Consider the following 18,067-nt stretch of genomic DNA (forward strand, 5'->3'; position numbering starts at 1 on the left):
ATTGTTGTGCAAAGCCACTACAATCCCATTACAAGCTGGCATATGATCAGATGATAACTAAAGTGAACACAAACACTTAAACCGCACAAGGAGCTGCTGAGATCTCACTCTTGGGCAATGCAGCCCAAGAGATTTTCTGACACCGATCTGAAAGCTGAACAATCACATTGCTAAATGCTTTCAATGTCAAGGAACAACCATTCAATTGGCCACCATGTGCCTGTCATCTGGTCCTGAGTGCTTCTGCAAAAGACAGCTTGGCCTTTATTACCCTCTGAAATTCTTTTATCTTTCAGAAACCACTAACTTGTTCCAGTCTTCTTCCCAACACACCATCACTTCAATGTTTGCCAAAACCAGTTCTTATTACAGGCTAGCCTTATGCTTGTCACTGAACAGTGGCAGTCATTTGCTTGGAAAAATAAAAAGAGATGCTGGTTTAGTTCTAGGTTAGTAACTATACTCAGTTCAAGAAGTTGTTTACTCCCTGACTAATCTTCACTCTGCAGCAGGGAGTATCAGGTGAGATATACTTCTTCACCCATCAGATGATGGAATTTGGGTGCTGGATGCCATGAAAAAAAAAAAATAAGATATGCTGTCTCTACTTTCAAGAAGTCAGCAATCTATCTGTGGAGACATGCACACATGTACACATATACACACACAAACTAGTAACACCAGGAGTATACAAATATCACATGAGGGACAGAAAGAGTGAGGACAACGGTCTGGAGAAGGCATAAATCTCTGCCTTCAGACAGTCCCAGAGGTCTTTCCAGTGTAAAAATGATCTGAAGGAGGCTGTGAAAGGTGGCTAGGGTTCAGATGCAAAGATCTGAAGTTTGTAGGGATTCCCAATAGGAGAAGTATAACAAGCAAAGACAGAATTCTGAGAATGAATAGCCTGGTGACATAATGAGCCAGGGGAGAAGTCTGAAAATTACAAGAGGAATATACACACACTTCTCAAACTATATGGCAGCAACAATATTTAAGGATGGGTGCTACAACTGATGAAAAAAATTCAGCAGAAATTGGGATTGCAAAGGTCAGTCAGTTCAATATGTCGTTGGAACATTAGCAGTAAGACCATGATGTACTGACCAAACTGGCTGAAAGCAACATTATTTTTTAACAACAATGGGGTAGCCTTGTCCCCCGAGCCCAGCCCAGAAAACCTACTTCTAAAACAAAAATATGGCTACATATCAAGGCTGTGGGTATCTTCATAAAAACATGATTTTGAATGCTTGGACCGATAAAGAAGCAAAACTCTTTCTATAAAGTAATCAAAAATTTTAACTATATCCTGACAGGGAGGAAGGAAGAGAGGGAAGGAGCGAGGGATGAAACTGAAATAAACTTGGCTACTTGTTAGTGGCCTTTGTCCTCTCTTGATAGAAGGAATATTGAGTACGAGACAGGACAATTAGATTGAGGTTTAGAGGTAAGTTCTTGGCTGTGCTTCCTCATCTTCCCTCCCCAGTTACACAAAAGCTGGCTCAGGCAGCCCTGGGGAGGATGCACAGACCTAGGCCCAGATCCCACAGTTGAAAAAAAAGTCACTAAGGAAGGAAATAAGATGAACTGCTTCTCTTCCTGGTTGCTTTTTCATGAATTAAAGGAACACTTGGGATGTTCTTCCTAAGTCATAGTTTATTATCTTTGAATTAAATTAAACCTGCAAAACATTAGACTAAAATATAAAGGACTTCACAGATTCTTAGATATAATTGGCTGGAGTTCGTGGGCTCAAAGAAGGGAGAAGTGAGAAGGATGACTTAGTAACTTACAAATCAAAAGTGCAACAGCTCTCAAACTATCTTTAACCTACACCCATAGTCTCCTAGTCAATAGCTGTTGTCAACGATGCCCAATCCCCAGGGAGGCAGGTGTACACACCTGGGGAGAAAAGTGTCCCCAGGGACACTGGTACATGCCTTTCAGGAATCACTATGATCGGGAACAGAATATAAATGACCGTAAGCTAACAAGGGGCTTCCCTGGTGGCTCAGTAGTAAAGAATTTGCTTGCTAATGCAGGAGACACAGGTTCAATCCCTGGGTCAGGAAGATCCCCTGGAGAAGAAAACAGCAACCCACACTAGTGTTCTTGCCTGGGAAATCCCATGGACAGAGGAGGCTGGCAGGCTACCGTTCATGGGGTCACAAAGAGTCAGACGTGACTCAGCAACTGAAACCACCCCACCACAACAAGCTAATGAGACCACCTTTCCCTGACTAGAAAAGAAAAACCATATATTCTTGCTGAGAGGTAAGAGCACAAAGAATCTGTGAATGACACAGGCTGAAGTTCAAATTCCAGCCATCCTACTTACCGTGCGCACCCTTCTGGGCCCTTCATCTGTACTACAGAAGAGGGAACAGCAGTTTCTGCATGCAGTGGTAGTGAGGAGCAATGAGGGGCCTTGAGGAAGCCACCCCGCACAGCGTCACCTAACAAGCAGTCAATAGATGCTAGTTTCATTCCATTCAAAGCAACACGAAGGATGATGGTTAACAATTTGGTGAAAATAGGAAAAAATCTTGGCTCTTTGGAACATTAAGACTCAATAATAACACAGGATCAAAGTTTATACAGGATATTTAAACAGTGCTTTCATATTTGTGACTTCTTTGTCCCTCACGAGCATTTTCAGGGATGATTAGGAAGTAATGGTTGCCCGGAAAATTAAGCCACTTCCCTGATATCATGCATCTGGCAAAAAATTCAACAGTAGGAACAGACCCTATCTGCACATCTCTGGGATTACATCAGACGGCCTCAGGATCTGGCAACCTTACCACCCAAGATATTTTTTTTCCAGTATGGTAAGTTCATACCATAAATTTATTCATTTAGCAAATATTTACTGAGTGTCTGTTATGTGGCATTTAGACCCACCCATGAACAATGAATAATACAGCAAAGAACTCTACCTTCAGGGAGAGGGATGGGAAGAAAAGTCCAACAATAAGCTGAAAACAGAGTAAGTAAATTCTACAGCATGCTGGAAGTTGGTAAATGCTATAGTAAAAAAGAAAAGTTAGAGAAGGGAAAGTGTGGGCTTCCATTTTAGATCAGATGCTAAGGTATTAATAGATCTCATGAGGAAGGTGGAATTTAAGCAAAGTCTTGAAAGAGGTGAGAGTTAGTAGATGAGGACAGAGGGCAGTTCCTGATAGAGGGAACAGCCCAGTGCAAGGACAGTAATTCAGGGGCGGTCTGTGTGCAGGAGGAACAGGGGCCCTTGTGGCCAGTATTGGGGTGAGAAGGGGTGGGTAGCAGATGAGAAGGTCCATTTGTTGGTTTTTAGAACTGGCATAAAAGAAGCTTTGTTTGTGGGTATACTACGGATCTTCCTGGCAAGGACTTGAGTTGTCAAGACCCCTCTCAAACCAAGCATGCCATTGTGTGTTTACATTTATATCACACCCAAACGTCTGGTCAAGTTAAGGTAAATTTCACCAATCCTTTTCTGAGTATTAGAGAAACCTAATTTTTTTTTAAAAAAAGTCTTTGGGGCTGTATTTCTCAGCCTTTAAACCAATCAGATTGGCTTCGAGTGCAGACTAAGATCTTTAGAAAGAGTCACACACAAAAACACTTATTTAGTAACATGGATTCTTCCACCAGGTTTTTCACCTTGGTTTTAATCATGAGATTTAATAGCTTTTCCAATAAGCCTGAGCTTCCAGCTATGAGACAGTTTTTAGATATCTCCCCACTCATTTACATAGCATCAGATTATAAATGTCTGATACTGTGAGAATTAGTGCCGAGCTGTATCAAACAAAATAAATAATTAGCAGAAGCACACATGGTGGACTCATTTCAAATTCTTTATTGCTATCACCCTGATATAAGCAAATGATACTGGTTACGCATCTCCTGATCACAACCACAGCAACACTCACCACAAATCAACTTCCACCTGCTCACAGAGCCAAAAATAGAGCAGCTCAGAGATTTCTATGCACGAGAGAAAGTAGTGGGTCTGGGAGATTAAAAAAGACACAGATCTGATGCAAAGTTTTTTCAAGAGTAATAGCAACTGAGCATTTGCAATTCTTGGACAAGTCCCTGAAAGGACTTGAAGGTCTCTGAGGCTGCTACCTATCATGTGTGGTAGGTACCACACCATAATTTCTATACTAGAGTATATATCCTATATTATACTATGTGAGGAAAAAAATCAAGTTTGGAGGATGGATCAAACTGGATAATGAAGACTATCAAAGAATAAACCTGAATTACTAATTCATATTCATTTAAAAATAATTTATATCATTTTTCTTGTGGTTTTGATGCAACTGAATAAGAAATTGATCTCTGATCTTTGCAAAACCCCTCATGACCAAACTTATCTGACTGATGCTCAGTTTAATGCGTTAATGTCACCAGCAGACAGAGACAAGATTTTATCCTCTGGATCCTGATCTGCCTCACATGAGGTAACTACAGCCTTGGATAACTTTCCATTATTCATTTCTGCTTTAAAATACAACTTCCGTTGTATCCCAGTCAACTTCCCTGTGCAACAATTTAATACAGTTAGGATCTCATTTTTAAATGATATAATGTGACACTGCATTTAAGAGGCTCTTTTCATATTTCTAACAAAGATACACCCGAGGTTTTCCCTGGGCTCTAGGCAGCTTACAGTTTTCTGTCAGAAGCAAGCTGAAGAACACTTGTCAGTCTGCCCTCCTCAGTGATCAATGCAAAGAAATAGAGGAAAACAGTACAATGGGGAAGACTAGAGATCTCTTCAGAAAAATCAGATACCAAGGGAACATTTCATGCAAAGATGGGCTCAATAAACAACAGATATGGTAACAAAACAAAACAGAAGATATTAAGAAGAGGTGGGAAGAATACACAGAAGAACTGTACAAAAAAGATCTTAATGATCCACATAATCACTATGGTGTGATCACTCACCTAGAGCCAGACTTCCCAGAGTGCAAAGCCAGGTGGGCCTTAGGAAGCAACACTACGAACAAAGCTAGTGGAGGTGATAGAATTCCAGCCGAGCTATTTCAAATCCTGAAAGATAATTTTGTTGAAGTGCTGCACGTAATATGCCCACAAATTTGGAAAACTCAACAGTGGCCACAGGACTGGAAAAGGTCAGTTTTCATTCCAATCCCAAAGAAAGGCAATGCCAAAGAATGTTCAAACTACTGCACAATTGCACGCATCTCACACACTAGCAAAGTAATGCACAAAATTTTTCAAGCTAGGCTTTAACAGTACGTGAACCAAGAACTTCCAGAGGTTCAAGCTGGATTTAGAATAGGCAGAGAAACCAGACATCAAATTGCCAACATCCACTGGATCAGAGAAAAAGCAAGAGAATTCCAGAAAAACTTCTGCTTCATTGACTATGCTAAAGACTTAGACTGTGTAGATCACAACATACTGTGGAAAATTCTTAGAGATGGGAATACCAGACAACCTTACTTGCCTCCCATGAAACCTGTATGCAGGTCAAGAAGCAACAGTTAGAACTGGACATGGAACAATGGACTGGTTCAAAATTAGGAAAGGAGTACGTCAAGGCTATATATTGTTACCCTTCTTATTTAACTCATATGCATAGTACATCATGTGAAATACTGGGCTGGATAAAGCATAAGCTAGAATCAAGATTGCCGGGAGAAATATCAACAACCTCAGATATACAGATGATACCACCCTATGGCAGAAAGCAAAGAAGAACTAAAGAACTCCTTGATGAAGGTGAAAGAGGAGAGTGAAAAGGCTGGCTTAAAACTCAACATTAAAAAAAACTAAGATCATGGTATCCGATCCCATCTCTTCCCAGCAAATAGATGGGGGAAACAGTGGAAACAGTGACAGACCTTAGTTTTGGGGGCTCCAAAATCTTATGGATGGTGACTGCAGCCATGAAATTAAAAGATGCTAGCTCCTTGGAACAAAAGCTGTGACAAACCTAGACAGCATATATAAAGCAGAGACATTACTTTGCCAGCAAAGGTTCATATAGCCAAAGCTATGGTTTTTCTATTAGTCATGTATGGATGTGAGAGTTGAACCATAAAGAAGGCTGAGTACTGAAGAATTGATGCTTCTGAACTGTGGTTTTGGAGAAGACTCTTGAGAGTCCCTTGGACTACAAGAAGATCAAACTAGTCTATCCTAAAGGAAATCAATCTTGAATATTCACTGGAAGGACTGATGGTGAAGCTAAAGCTCCAATATTTGGCCACCTGATGTGAAGAGCTGATTCATTTGAAAAGACCCTGATGCTTGGAAAGATTGAACGCAGGAGGAGAAGGGGGTGACAGAGGATGAGATGGTTGGATGGCATCACCAACTTGATGAACGTGGGTTTGAACAAGCTCCGGGAAATGGTGAAGGACAGGGAAGCCTGAAATGCTGCAGTCCATAGGGTTGCAAAGAGTAGGACACAACTAAGCAACCAACTGTATTTTTTCCTGAACTCAACATGTGACCAGCTGGGCATCACTTGGATAATTCACAAAGCACCTCTTAAGTCTTTTCAGTTTATCTGGAGCAACATGTCTCTACAATTTGAAACTCCTAAAGTAGTAACTTTTGTGCTTTGCTAAGTCAAAGAGCAGAAACAAGATACATACAATCACCAATGAAAAATGTTGAATTGCAGTTGAATTTGTTTTTGTCTTCAATGCAGCTGATACACTTCTCAGATGGTTTCATTCAGATACCTTCTTACATGCAACTTAGATGTCAACAACTTAATATCCAAAGACTTGCTATGCCTAGACATTATGCTAAGAAGACCACTAGAATTCCTCATGTAATTCTTATGGCAACTTTCTAAACTGTCATTCCACAACTATCATCCCCATTTCACAAATAAGCAGATAGAGGCCTCAGAGAGGTTGAGCAACTGGTGAGTGTTAGGAGATGGAGGTTCAAGTTCCAGGTTCTATGCTTGGTTTGATAACTACATGATTAGAATTCACTCTATTGATAGCTCAGTTTTCCCTGTTCTGGAAGTCTTTTTTTAAAAGCACATTTTGGCATGCATTTTTACAGAAAATCCTTACTTTCCCACAACTTGGTTCTATCCATTCATGTATAAAAATTAAACTTTCTATGTTTAATGTCTACGCATTGCTTGGTAGCTGAACTTAGCAAAAAAATGCTCTATCCTGATTTCTTAAAAAGTTAAATGTACACCTACCATATGACCCAGACATTTTACTCCTAGGTACTTGCCCAAGAGAAATGCAAATATATGTCCACAGTAAGACTTGCACATAAATATTCATGGCTATTTTATTCACAATAGCCAATAACTGGTACCAATTCAACAGGAAAGTAGAGAAACAAAATATGTTATAACCATAAAATGAAATACTACTCAGCATTGTAAAGGAATGAACTACTGAGACACAACATGGATGAATCTCAAGACAGGTATAGTAGTGAAAGAAGCCAGACCCAAAAGAGTACATACTATAAGATACCATTCATCTAAAATTCTAAAAAATGTAAATTAATCTATATGACAAAACCCAGAGCAGTGGTTGCCTAGAATTGCAGGCTGAAAGAAGATCAGATTGCAAAGCAAAATGAAGAAACTTCTGAAGGTGATGAAAATGATCTCTGTACTATTTTTTTTTCTAAATGGAAAATAACAAATAGAGATGAGAATGTGGAGAAACTGGAACTGTTGTGCCCTATTGGTGGGAATGTAAGGTGGTATAGCTGCTGTATAAAAAAAAATTAAAGGTGGAATTATGATGTGGCAAAAAAAAAAAAAAAAGAAAATGATCTCTGTATCCTGTTTGGAGCAATGATTTCATGGGCGTATACAGGTGTGAAACACATGCATTTTCTCTTTAACAGGATATAATTTATTTTACATAGATTGTATTGCAATAAATTTGAAATAAATTAATCTGGTTTCTAAAGAAAACCATGTATATACTGAATTCCAGTTGTCAAATTTTTTTTAAACATACTCAAAATTTTATGAAACTGCCCAGTCCTTATCTGACATAACATATAGTTTGAGCTTTCCACACTGTTTAGATTCTAAACTCCTGGTAGCCAAGAATAAATCTTCATTTTTAGCTAAAATTCTGTGCAGCTCAGAAAACAGCAGTAGGCATTGCAACTCTTCAGAGAATTGTGTCTAAATGTAACTCCATTATGCTATTTTTCATTGCTTTCCAAAGACTTCCTGGAAGCCGAATCTGGAGTGAGCCTGCTAGCTTGTCCATAAGCCTTAAAAAAGTGTCACCAAGGAAATGTTTGCATTTGTTCCTAAACATAGACAAGTATACCTCAGAGATATTGTGGGCTCAGTTCCAGACAAACTGCAATAAAGCAAATATCACAATAAAGCAAGTAACAAGAATGTTTTGGTTTCCCATGCATATAAAACTTACATGTGCACTATACTATAGTCTAACTGTTGTTACTGTCAGTTGCTATCTCGTTTCCAACTCTTTGCAGCACGCCAGGTTCCTCTGTCCCTCACTATCACCAGGAATTTTCTCAAATTCATGCCCATTGAGTCAGTGATGCTACCTAACCATCTCATCCTCTGCCCCTCTTCTCCTTTTGCCTTCTATCTTTCCCAGCATCAGGATCTTTTCTGATAAGTCAACTCTTCGCATCAGGTGGCCAAAGTATTGGAACTTCAGCTTCATCATCAGTTCCTCCAATGAATGCCCAGGGTTGATTTCCTTTAGGATTGACTAATTTGATCTTCCTGCAGTCCAACGGACTCTCAAAAGTCTTCTCCAGCACCGCAGTTTGAGAGCATCAATTCGTCAGCACTCAGCCTTTTTTATGGTCCAACTTTCGCATCCGTATATGGCTACTGGACAAACCATAGCTTTGACTATACAGGGCTTTGTCAGCAAAATGCTGTCTTTGCTTTATAATATGCTGTCTAGGTTTGTCATAGCTTTCCTTCCAGGAGCAAGCATCTTTCAATTTCATGGTGGTAGTCACTGTCTGCAGTGATTTTGGAACCCAAGAAAATAGAATCTGTCACTGCTTCCACTTTTTCCCCTTCTATTTGACAGGAAGTGATGGGACTGGATACCATGATCTTAGATTTTTTAATGTGGAGTTTCAAGCCAGCTTTTTCTCTCTCCTCTTTCACCTTTATCAAGAGATTCTAGCTCCTCTTCACTTTCTGCCATTAGAAGGGTATCATCTGCTATCTGAGGTTGTTGATATTTCTCCTAGAAATCTTTATTTCAGCTTGAGCTTCATCCAACCCAGCATTTCGCATGATGTACTCTGCATAGAAGTTAAATAAGTGAGGTGACAATATACATCCTTGACATACTTTTTCCCAATTTTGAACCAGTCTGTTATTCCATGTCTGGTTCTAACTGTTGCTTCTTGTCCTGCATACTGGTTTCTCAGGGGACAGGTAAGGTAGTCTGGTATTCGTATCTCTTCTAAGAATTTTAAACAATTTGTTGTAATCCACATAGTCAAAGGCTTTATAACATAGTCAATGAAACAGAAGTAAATGTTTTTCTGGAACTCTCTTGCTTTCTCTATGATCCAACGAAAGTTGGCAACTTGACCTCTGATTCCTGCCTTTTCTAAACCCAGCTTGCACATCTGCAAGTTCTCAGTTCTTGTACTGCCAAAGCCCAGCTTGAAGGACTTTGAGCATAACTGTGCTAGCATGTGAAATGAGCTATTAACTGTACAAAATCATTATGTCTAAGAACACAAAGACATGACTTAGTTTAAAAAGTACATTTTGCTAAAGAAAAAAAAAAGCTAACTATCATCTAACAATTGAGGGTTGCCACAAGCTTTCAACTTGTGAAAATTGTAGTATCAATACAAAGAACAATCAAGTACAGCACAATAAATGAGATATGCCTGTAAGAACTGATAAAAACTGAGGACTCGGTGAAGGACACTGGCAAGTAAGTCTCAGAACTTCTCCAAAACCCTCTTTCTGTTGAGAAACACGTCGCATCATGTGGGCCATACAGGTAGTATCAGCTTTGAAAGCCATGGCAATCCCGAGCCTGGATTTTAGGTTTTCTGCAAGGCAAGGGATAAGGGGAAAGAATATGAAATAGAGTTTAGCCCACAAGAGGTCAGAGACTAGAAAGTTCTGTCAGCTCTGGATATGCTCCCACCTCACTGCTCTCTCACTGATACAGAAGCATTAGGATTACCAGGGCTGGTCACAATCTATTTGTTATTGACACTCCATAAGTACAGAAACTGGGAGTTTTACATTTACAGAAACTTTGCTATATAAATTCCTATATAGAAACTTGATATTGCTGTGATATGTGGATCCAATTTTCCCTGAACAGGGTATAGATCAGATCCAGTGTTGTCAAACACGTCTGGTGAATCCAGCCATGAACAGGAGGACCATGTTCCATTTACAGTGGCTTAAAATGCAGAGAGAAAAAACTGACCCTCTTCTACACATCATTTAAGAAGTACAGTTTTATGGCACATCTTACTCAATCAAGGTTAATTCTTCCCTAAGTGATTGTGGCAAGAGCCAGAAAGAAGTCATTCTCTTTCATCAATTAAATCCATGCAGTCTCCAGCCTGTCTGCAGGTGTTCAGGCTGAGATTATATAAAGAACGTAAATAAAACTTCTCAAAGAGAAAGTTTATCAAAAATGCTATATTTCCATTTATGATTAGTATCATGACAATCCTAGACAGCTAATTAAAAAGCAGAGACATCACTTTGTCAACAACGGTCCATATGGTCAAAGCCATGTATGGATGTGAGAGTTGGACCATAAAGAAGGCTGAGTGCCAAAGAATTAATTCTTTTGAACTGTGGAGCTGGAAAAGACTCTTGAGAATCCTTTGGACTGCAAGGAGATCAAACCAGTCAATCTTAAAGGAAATCAACCCTGAATAGTCACTGGAAGAACTGATGCTGAAGCTTAAGTTCCAATACTTTGGCCACCTGATGGGAAGACCAACTCACTGGAAAATACCTGATGCTGGAAAAGATCAAGAACAGGAGAAGAACTGGGTGATCAAGTATTAGATAGTTGGAAGGCATCATCGACTCAATGGACATGAGTTTGAGCAAACTCTGGGAGATAGTGAAGGACAGGGACACCTGGCGTGCTGCAGTCCATGGGATTGCAAAGAGTCAGACACAACTGAGTGACTGAAGAACACTCTTATATATGAGAAGAGAGAATCAGAGAAGGATAAAGTTCACACAGCTGATGAAGGCTGGGGCAGGATTCAAAGCCAGGTCTACCTGACCCCAAATGAGTTCCCAGATTTTGAGGACATACATTGGTTGTCAGTAGGGTTGGTATACCCTATAGATGCCTGCAGGGTAGGTGGGGGGCCTTCAGCAGTGAGCCCCCTTGAAATCTCAAACATCCCATCTTTCTCTCAACAATAATTACAAGCCAACCAATCTTTAGGACACAAACTCTCACTCATCTGCTACACTCTAATAAAGTTTCACTGGTATGATAGTTAACAGTCCACCAGGATACAATTTTAGTAACCTGGCTAACAGGACACATCTATTTAATTGAACGAACATTAGTCCTTTAAAAGTTGCTCAAACGACTGCAGAAAATTCTGAAAGATTTATCCAAACAGGTCTGAAAGCCACAAGAAAGCAATGTAATTCAGCAGTTGCTCACAGTAGGAGTTTCGCTAAAATAACTCACAACGGGATACACTAGAATGCCTTTCCCATTCCCACAGTTGGTAAAGGACAACCAGCATTTGAGGACTGAAATATTTTCAAATTGCTCTATAAAATTAGACATATTTCTTCAATCTTTCTCACTCTGACTCTTGCTTTCTTTCTCCCTCTCTCTCTCCTCTAAATTTGAGGCTGTTTCTTGTCCTTCAAATCTATTGTTCAGTTAATTTGTGCATGCTGGAATATTCTAATTTAAATCTGAGTCTGGGACATTCTATATTTTGTTTCTAGCTGCAAGAGTGTGAATGCCATAAATAACATGTACTGTGCTGTTCTCTGTTCCTAAACAGTCTGATAAGCTCATACTGAAACGATTTCAGCAGTCACATTTGACAGCTCACTAGGATCCTGTTCAATCCAGCCTCCCAACCAGTCCTTTACTTTTGCCAGTTTTCAGGAGGAGGAGGCATTCAAACACCCACCTCTAAATGAGAAGAGTTCTGGTGGAACCCTCCCAGGAGAGGGGTACCCCAGCTAACAGGCCGTCAATCTGTCAGTATCTCTTAAGATTCCTTAGCTCTGTCCAACTGAATGTCTGGTTCAGAGCTGAGAGAAAGGGGAACCCAGTGGGTGGGGGTCCTGTCAATTTCACTTCCCAGGATCCAACTGCAAACTTGTGTCAGACCAAAGCAGCACAAACCGGATCCACTAGAGGAGCAACACAGCACGTTCTTTCTCCTAATTAACTCATTCATCCATTAAGTAAATAGTAATTGAATACTTACTAGATCACAAAGACACCATGTACTGCTATAGAGAACTCTGCAACTGGACACCTCTAGGGCCAATTCTCGACGCCATTACACATAGCAATATGAGCCTCCCTAAGTTTCTTAATGGAGGGGTCTTGAAGAGTCGGAGACAACTGAGCGACTTCACTTTCACTTTTCACTTTCATGCATTGGAGAAGGAAATGGCAACCCACTCCAGTGTTCTTGCCTGGAGAATCCCAGGGACGGGGGAGCCTGGCGGGCTGCCGTCTATGCGGTCGCAAAGAGTCGGACACAACTGAAGCGATTTAGCAGCAGCAGCAGCAAATTTCTTAAATTTTCAAGGCCTCGGTTTCTCCATCTTACAGATGGAGATAACAGGGTTGCTATGAAGATCAAATGAGATAATGCATTATGTAATGTAATGTATGACTCCAAAACATCAATTTCCTTCCTGTCTTCTCCCTTTATTCAGCCATGTAAAGAATTGAAGTGCTGATACATGCTAGGTGTGGGTGAACCACAAAACCATGTTAAGCGAAAGAGGCCAGACACCAAAGATCACTTGATCCCATTTATATTAAATGCCCAGAATATGTTAATGTACTGCACACTGAATGGTTGATTATATGTTATGTGAATTTCACTTCAATAGTTTTAAATGTCAAAAAAGGAGCTTAAAGAAAGGAAAGAGGAAAAAAGGGGGCAAAGAAGTAAAAAAAAGAAACTGCTCATAGGTGCTGAAGAAATACCCATAGAGATATAAAGAGGATAAGAAAATAAGCAGTTCAACTGAGAAATCAATTAGAAATTGCTCCAATGGTACCAGTCTCTTTCTCTTCAATGACACAAATGAGGCTTGAAATCATTCTTTCTAAACCTTCATTTTTCATGCCAATATGCAGGAGCCTATACTCTAACTAGCCTAAAAGTCCTGGCAGTTACTGAGTCTCGATAGACAGAAGGTTAAGTTGAGCAAAATCCAAAGAACTCACCAGACCCTCTCAACCTTGGCGGGAAGGGTGGGGTGTCCAGAAGATCAGATGGAGGCAGCACGGGATACCTGGGGAGATCACCATCCTAAGTGGCAGATCCTACGTGCTGTGAGTCCTGCTAAGAGTGCCTATGTGCTCGGCCTGAGGGTTCTGAAACACAGATGCTCCCTGCACTCAGAAGCAGGTTTCACACATTGCAGATGTGTGAATAGAACAAGAGACGCTAGTTTCAGTAGAAGACCCTTTCACTTAGCACTTAGCACTGGTCCTATAATCTATATCTATATCTGGGAACTTTGGTCCCCAGTAGTCTAATCACCAAGAACCAACTTTTATTGAAACCTATCAAAATTATAAAATGCAAATGTATATCATCTTATTTTCCTCAGAGAATAAAAACATTAATAGTAAATAATAAAAATTTTGCATTACCTTTTATAACTGTAAAAAAATCTCACTTTTAAGAGAATTTGCTACTGCTACATATATTCAAGGATAGCAGAAGAGCACATAAAAGAAAAGTATAGAGCTATACACTGTATACCAGCATAACTAATATACACATTTCTAATGTGCATCAAGAAAAATAAATGCATCCAAAATACCAAATGATGACAGGATGAAGATCTCACTTCTTCAGGGTCATAAGGCATTGTCCAGTTAGACCCACCTTAACATTTGTAGAATAGGGGCAAGAGTACAAATGGAGGCCCATAGATCATCTGCTGTGAAGTGTCTACTCACCCTATCCACTTCAAGATAGGCAACTCCTGTTCACAAGACCCCTAGCTCCTCCTGGCATTCTCCTTTTAAGTTCCTCAAAGAACCTGAGGCTGGAAGCCAGGTTGAATGTAGAATTCTTCAACTTCTCAGAGTCCTGCAGTAGAACAGAGCTGTGCCAGAGAGCCCCGCAGACCCTGACTTTCCCCCCTTCTCACCTCAGTTCTATCCTATACCACAAGGGGTATCATCCACAATATTGGTCCTCAGCCACCCCTCAGACCTGGGGTTCACCCACTTCAGGTGATAGAACCTGAGAAGGAGGTCAGAGAAGACCCTAGAAGAAGCTGTGAGGCCATTTGGGCAGAGAATTCTAGGACTCCAAATACCTACAGCAAGGTCTAGAAGAAGGGGGCACAGGCTGTGGGTGGGCACATCTCCTTGGATCTGTGGGTTCCTTATCTTCCAGGGAAGGGAGAAGATAAAGAAGGGCCAGAGCGGGGTCCTTCAGAGCTATGCTCCTCAAAAGTGTGCTCCATCAAAACAAGAGTGGATACCATCCGGGAACCTACTAGAAATACAGAATTCTAGGCTCCGCTTGGATCCACTCAATCAAAGTCTCTAAGCGAGTCTCTATGCCCATTGAAGTTCAAGTGTGGGACTAGGATAGGGCCTCTTTTGTCCAAATCAAAGGGTGACATTTTGCCTGGCAATTGTCAGAGCTTTAATATACCACTTAACCAACTTCAAAAGAGAAGTTCAGCTATTCCAGATGAAATGACATTCCATTCATGTGCATGACAACACAGGGACTTAATTCTCCAATAACTCAGGCAAAAGATTCGAGAAAAGTGGAATGATATGGGTCCTATCTATACTTCTGGGTTGAGTCATGGAGTTTTTAAAAATTGTAACAGATTTCCAGAAACTTTATTGTCAGGGCATAATATCATCAGAATATAAGTTAGACACCAAAGAAAATCTGGCTCTATAATTAAAAGTAGGATTCCACAATCTAATTATTATATTTTCAATTAAAGCTAGAGCTCCTCATACATTTTCCCACTGTTTCTTGAATTTTCAGAGATCTGTGAGCATGTTCACAGCAGAAGCTCAGTCCACACCTGGTAATTAGGAATGTTAAAACAATTCACTGACCCTTTTTTTTTTTTATAGCCAGCAACTTTTTTTAATGTTACATATACTATTCTCAAGGCACATCTGATGATATATAACACAGTAGGTGTCAAAGTATGTTTAACATATGATTTCTTCAGGATCCCTCCCCTTTCTGAATTCCAAATGGAGGAACTGAAAGTGCAATGGAAAGACTGGCGATCCATATTCTATCTTTGGCAAGCTTGTACAAGCACTATTGTAAAATGTAATGTAAAAGAACTGTAAACTAGGAACTTCTTCAGTTTATGAAACACCATTCAAGACTGCTGCGTCTTGAGTATTTTCTTCTTTTAAGGTATTAATCTTTTCTTCTCCTGGAGTACGCTGTAGCTTAGAAATTTCATCGCCAGAAGCACTAGTTGGGCCATTTATTGCCTTTTCTGAAGGACCATGCTCTTCAATCACATCTTTTGCCTAGCCCATTTTCATTAACTGAAGCTGTATCGGATTCAGTCATCCCATCCATCAGAACAGCATCTTCATCAGTTCTTCATCTACGAGACCGCCTACGACGGTTGGTACTGTGATGAGATTCGCTGGCATCAGTGTCTGCAGTCTGATCTGATTGTGTATTATCAAGTAAGCTGTGTGGATTGCTGTCTGGATCTCTGAGCACAGAACTGATGGAAGATTTGCCACCACGTGGTCCACCACGACCTCGACCCCCTGAAACACTTCTGCCTCTTCCTCCTGGGCGGCTCCTGCTGTCACGCTGATGGCGACTCTCTCGGTCATCTTCTCCCGCCAGTGACCACTCACTCAGCTCATCTTTACGCTCAGATTCAGTTTCAGATGGGTTAGACAGCTCAGAGTTTGTACCATAACAGGAGGTGTAATTAGGGCCCCGACGACCTCTGCCTCTTCCACTATAAGACCTAGAACCTTGTACAGAAGAGACAGCACTTTCATCAGTGGCATATCCTTTCTCTTTTTCAGGCCCTCTGGTGGAAGAAGGTCTGAAACCCATACCAATCTGTCGAAGCTGTTCATCAATCTGTAGTCGTTCCATTCTTAGCTGTTCTACTTCCTTTAGATAAGCAATATGATACTCTAAAAGCACTTGCACATTTCCAATGCTTTCTTTAGTGCCAACAAATACAAATGGAACCATTCCATCTTCTCTAGGTAGTTTATTTTCATTGTCTCCTTCAATTCTCACCCGAACCACACCAGATTTGTCTACTATTTCTTGAATAACTTTGCCATTTTTCCCAATTACTTTTCCAACAAGATTCCTAGGAACCTGAATAAAATCCTCCACAAATTCCAAGAAACCTCTAGCCTTTTTTACAGCATCAGCACTCTCGCCGTAGATTCTAAATGTTCCAGTATCTTCATCTAGCTCAATAGCTGTAACTCCAGGAACCTTTCTAGCTTGCTGTATGTTACTACCGTGTGTTCCTATCGCCAGGCCCATCAAATCTTCTCTCACAACAAATTCCTCATGAAAAGCTGCTGCAAGTTGCTTTGTGCATTCTAAATGCTTAGTGGCCTCTTCATTTCTGGACATAAGCATCAATTTTGTACGAATACTTCGCAAATGCATGTCACTCAAAATATTTACTCTCTTCACAGTTGCTTCACTGGTAGACAGTATCATTAGCTGTGTTGTTTCTGGATGGTAAAAAATTCTGCATGCTCCTACCGCTTTCTTAAAATCTTTATGTGCATTTTCATTAGCACATGCCTCTCTCAAATCCTCAGGAACATCCACTGTGCATTTAAAGAAGGTATTTTTTTTGACAGTTTTATTTTGATTGACAGGCCGAAGTCGTTCAAATGTGACTATTTCATTGTAAGTGGCATTACAAGCAGCATATTCAATGACATAAAATTCTCCTTTCATCATTCGAACTTTAGCTAACCACCATCCACATGGTTCTTGATCATTTGCTCTTGAATATACCTCTACTTCATCTCCTTCACTAATTTCTTTTTTTATATCAGGTGGTGGTGGTAATCTAACTTCATTGAATGGAACCTGGCGTTCTGGTTGCCAATTGTTCTCAAAAACAACTGCGAGGGAGTCTTCATGAACATCTTTGATAAATCCCTTGTAGAAAGCACCGTTGGAGCCGCGAACCTCCACCGTCAGCTCCGCCATGTTGGAACCGCAAAGGCCACTGGGAACAGATTCTAGAAACTTTCCAACCAGAGGGGAGGAGGGGGGAGGGGCATGAAGGAGGCGGGGGAGGGGCGGGGAAAACAGGGCGGGACTAGGATCCCCCGCCCCACACCTCTGGGGTCTCACCGTGCCGCCCCAGCTCTTCACTGACCCTTTAGAGACTCTTCCCTAGTGTCGGCTGCCCTCAGGGATTCACAGAAGGCCACATCACAATTTCTACCACTTGCCACTTTTGCTGCTGCTTTTGCAGACTGTCATATTTACAAGTCTTCAAGAAGTAGTTTGGTGAGCCAAGTGACACTGAAATCCTGGCTCTCCCTTTTTCTATTGTCTGCCTTTCAGTCCTTAGGGCCACTTTAACTTCACCCAGAGTACTTCTAGGTTGAAGATTTTAGCACTGCAAACCCTTAATTCCTGGGGTGCAGGATCTTGCCTTCAGAACCTGAATGTCCCTTGGTATCCTAGAGTGTCTCTCCTCTTCACCAAGTGGTGAATAGGATCAAACACAAATGTGGAGGATTCTCATCTAGTAGCAGTGAGACCATGCTGCTATGAGTACTATTATTGCTAGGTGAGCCGGGACACTGGGGCTCTGATTATGTTTTGAGAAATATAT

The 18,067-nt window shown here is 40.7% G+C and overlaps 2 protein-coding genes across 7 annotated transcripts in view; both read right to left on the reverse strand.

Moving 5' to 3' along the window:
- Nucleotides 1-18,067, reverse strand: part of GLIS3 (GLIS family zinc finger 3) — a 540,750-nt gene that overhangs the window by 204,167 nt on the left and 318,516 nt on the right. The window lies entirely within an intron of this gene.
- On the reverse strand, nt 15,308-17,485 carry LOC110125813 (RNA-binding protein FXR1-like). The gene is made up of 2 exons (XM_020875123.2): nt 16,296-17,485; nt 15,308-16,208 (listed from the first exon to the last, which is right to left on the reverse strand). The coding sequence occupies exons 1-2, from the start codon at nt 17,428-17,430 to the stop codon at nt 15,817-15,819; spliced, it is 1,527 nt and encodes a 508-aa protein (XP_020730782.2). The 5' UTR covers nt 17,431-17,485; the 3' UTR covers nt 15,308-15,816.

This window comes from Odocoileus virginianus, chromosome 18 (assembly GCF_023699985.2).
Source record: "Odocoileus virginianus isolate 20LAN1187 ecotype Illinois chromosome 18, Ovbor_1.2, whole genome shotgun sequence".
NCBI classification, from domain to species: Eukaryota; Metazoa; Chordata; class Mammalia; order Artiodactyla; family Cervidae; genus Odocoileus; species Odocoileus virginianus.

Excerpts from the sequence above, each read along its gene's own strand:
- LOC110125813 (XM_020875123.2), bottom strand. The coding sequence starts at position 17,430 with ATGGCGGAGCTGACGGTGGAGGTTCGCGGCTCCAACGGTGCTTTCTAC. Across the intron at positions 16,209-16,295 it reads TGAACAGCTTCGACAGATTG|GTTCTAGGTCTTATAGTGGA; the intron begins GTATGGGTTTCA and ends CTTCTGTACAAG.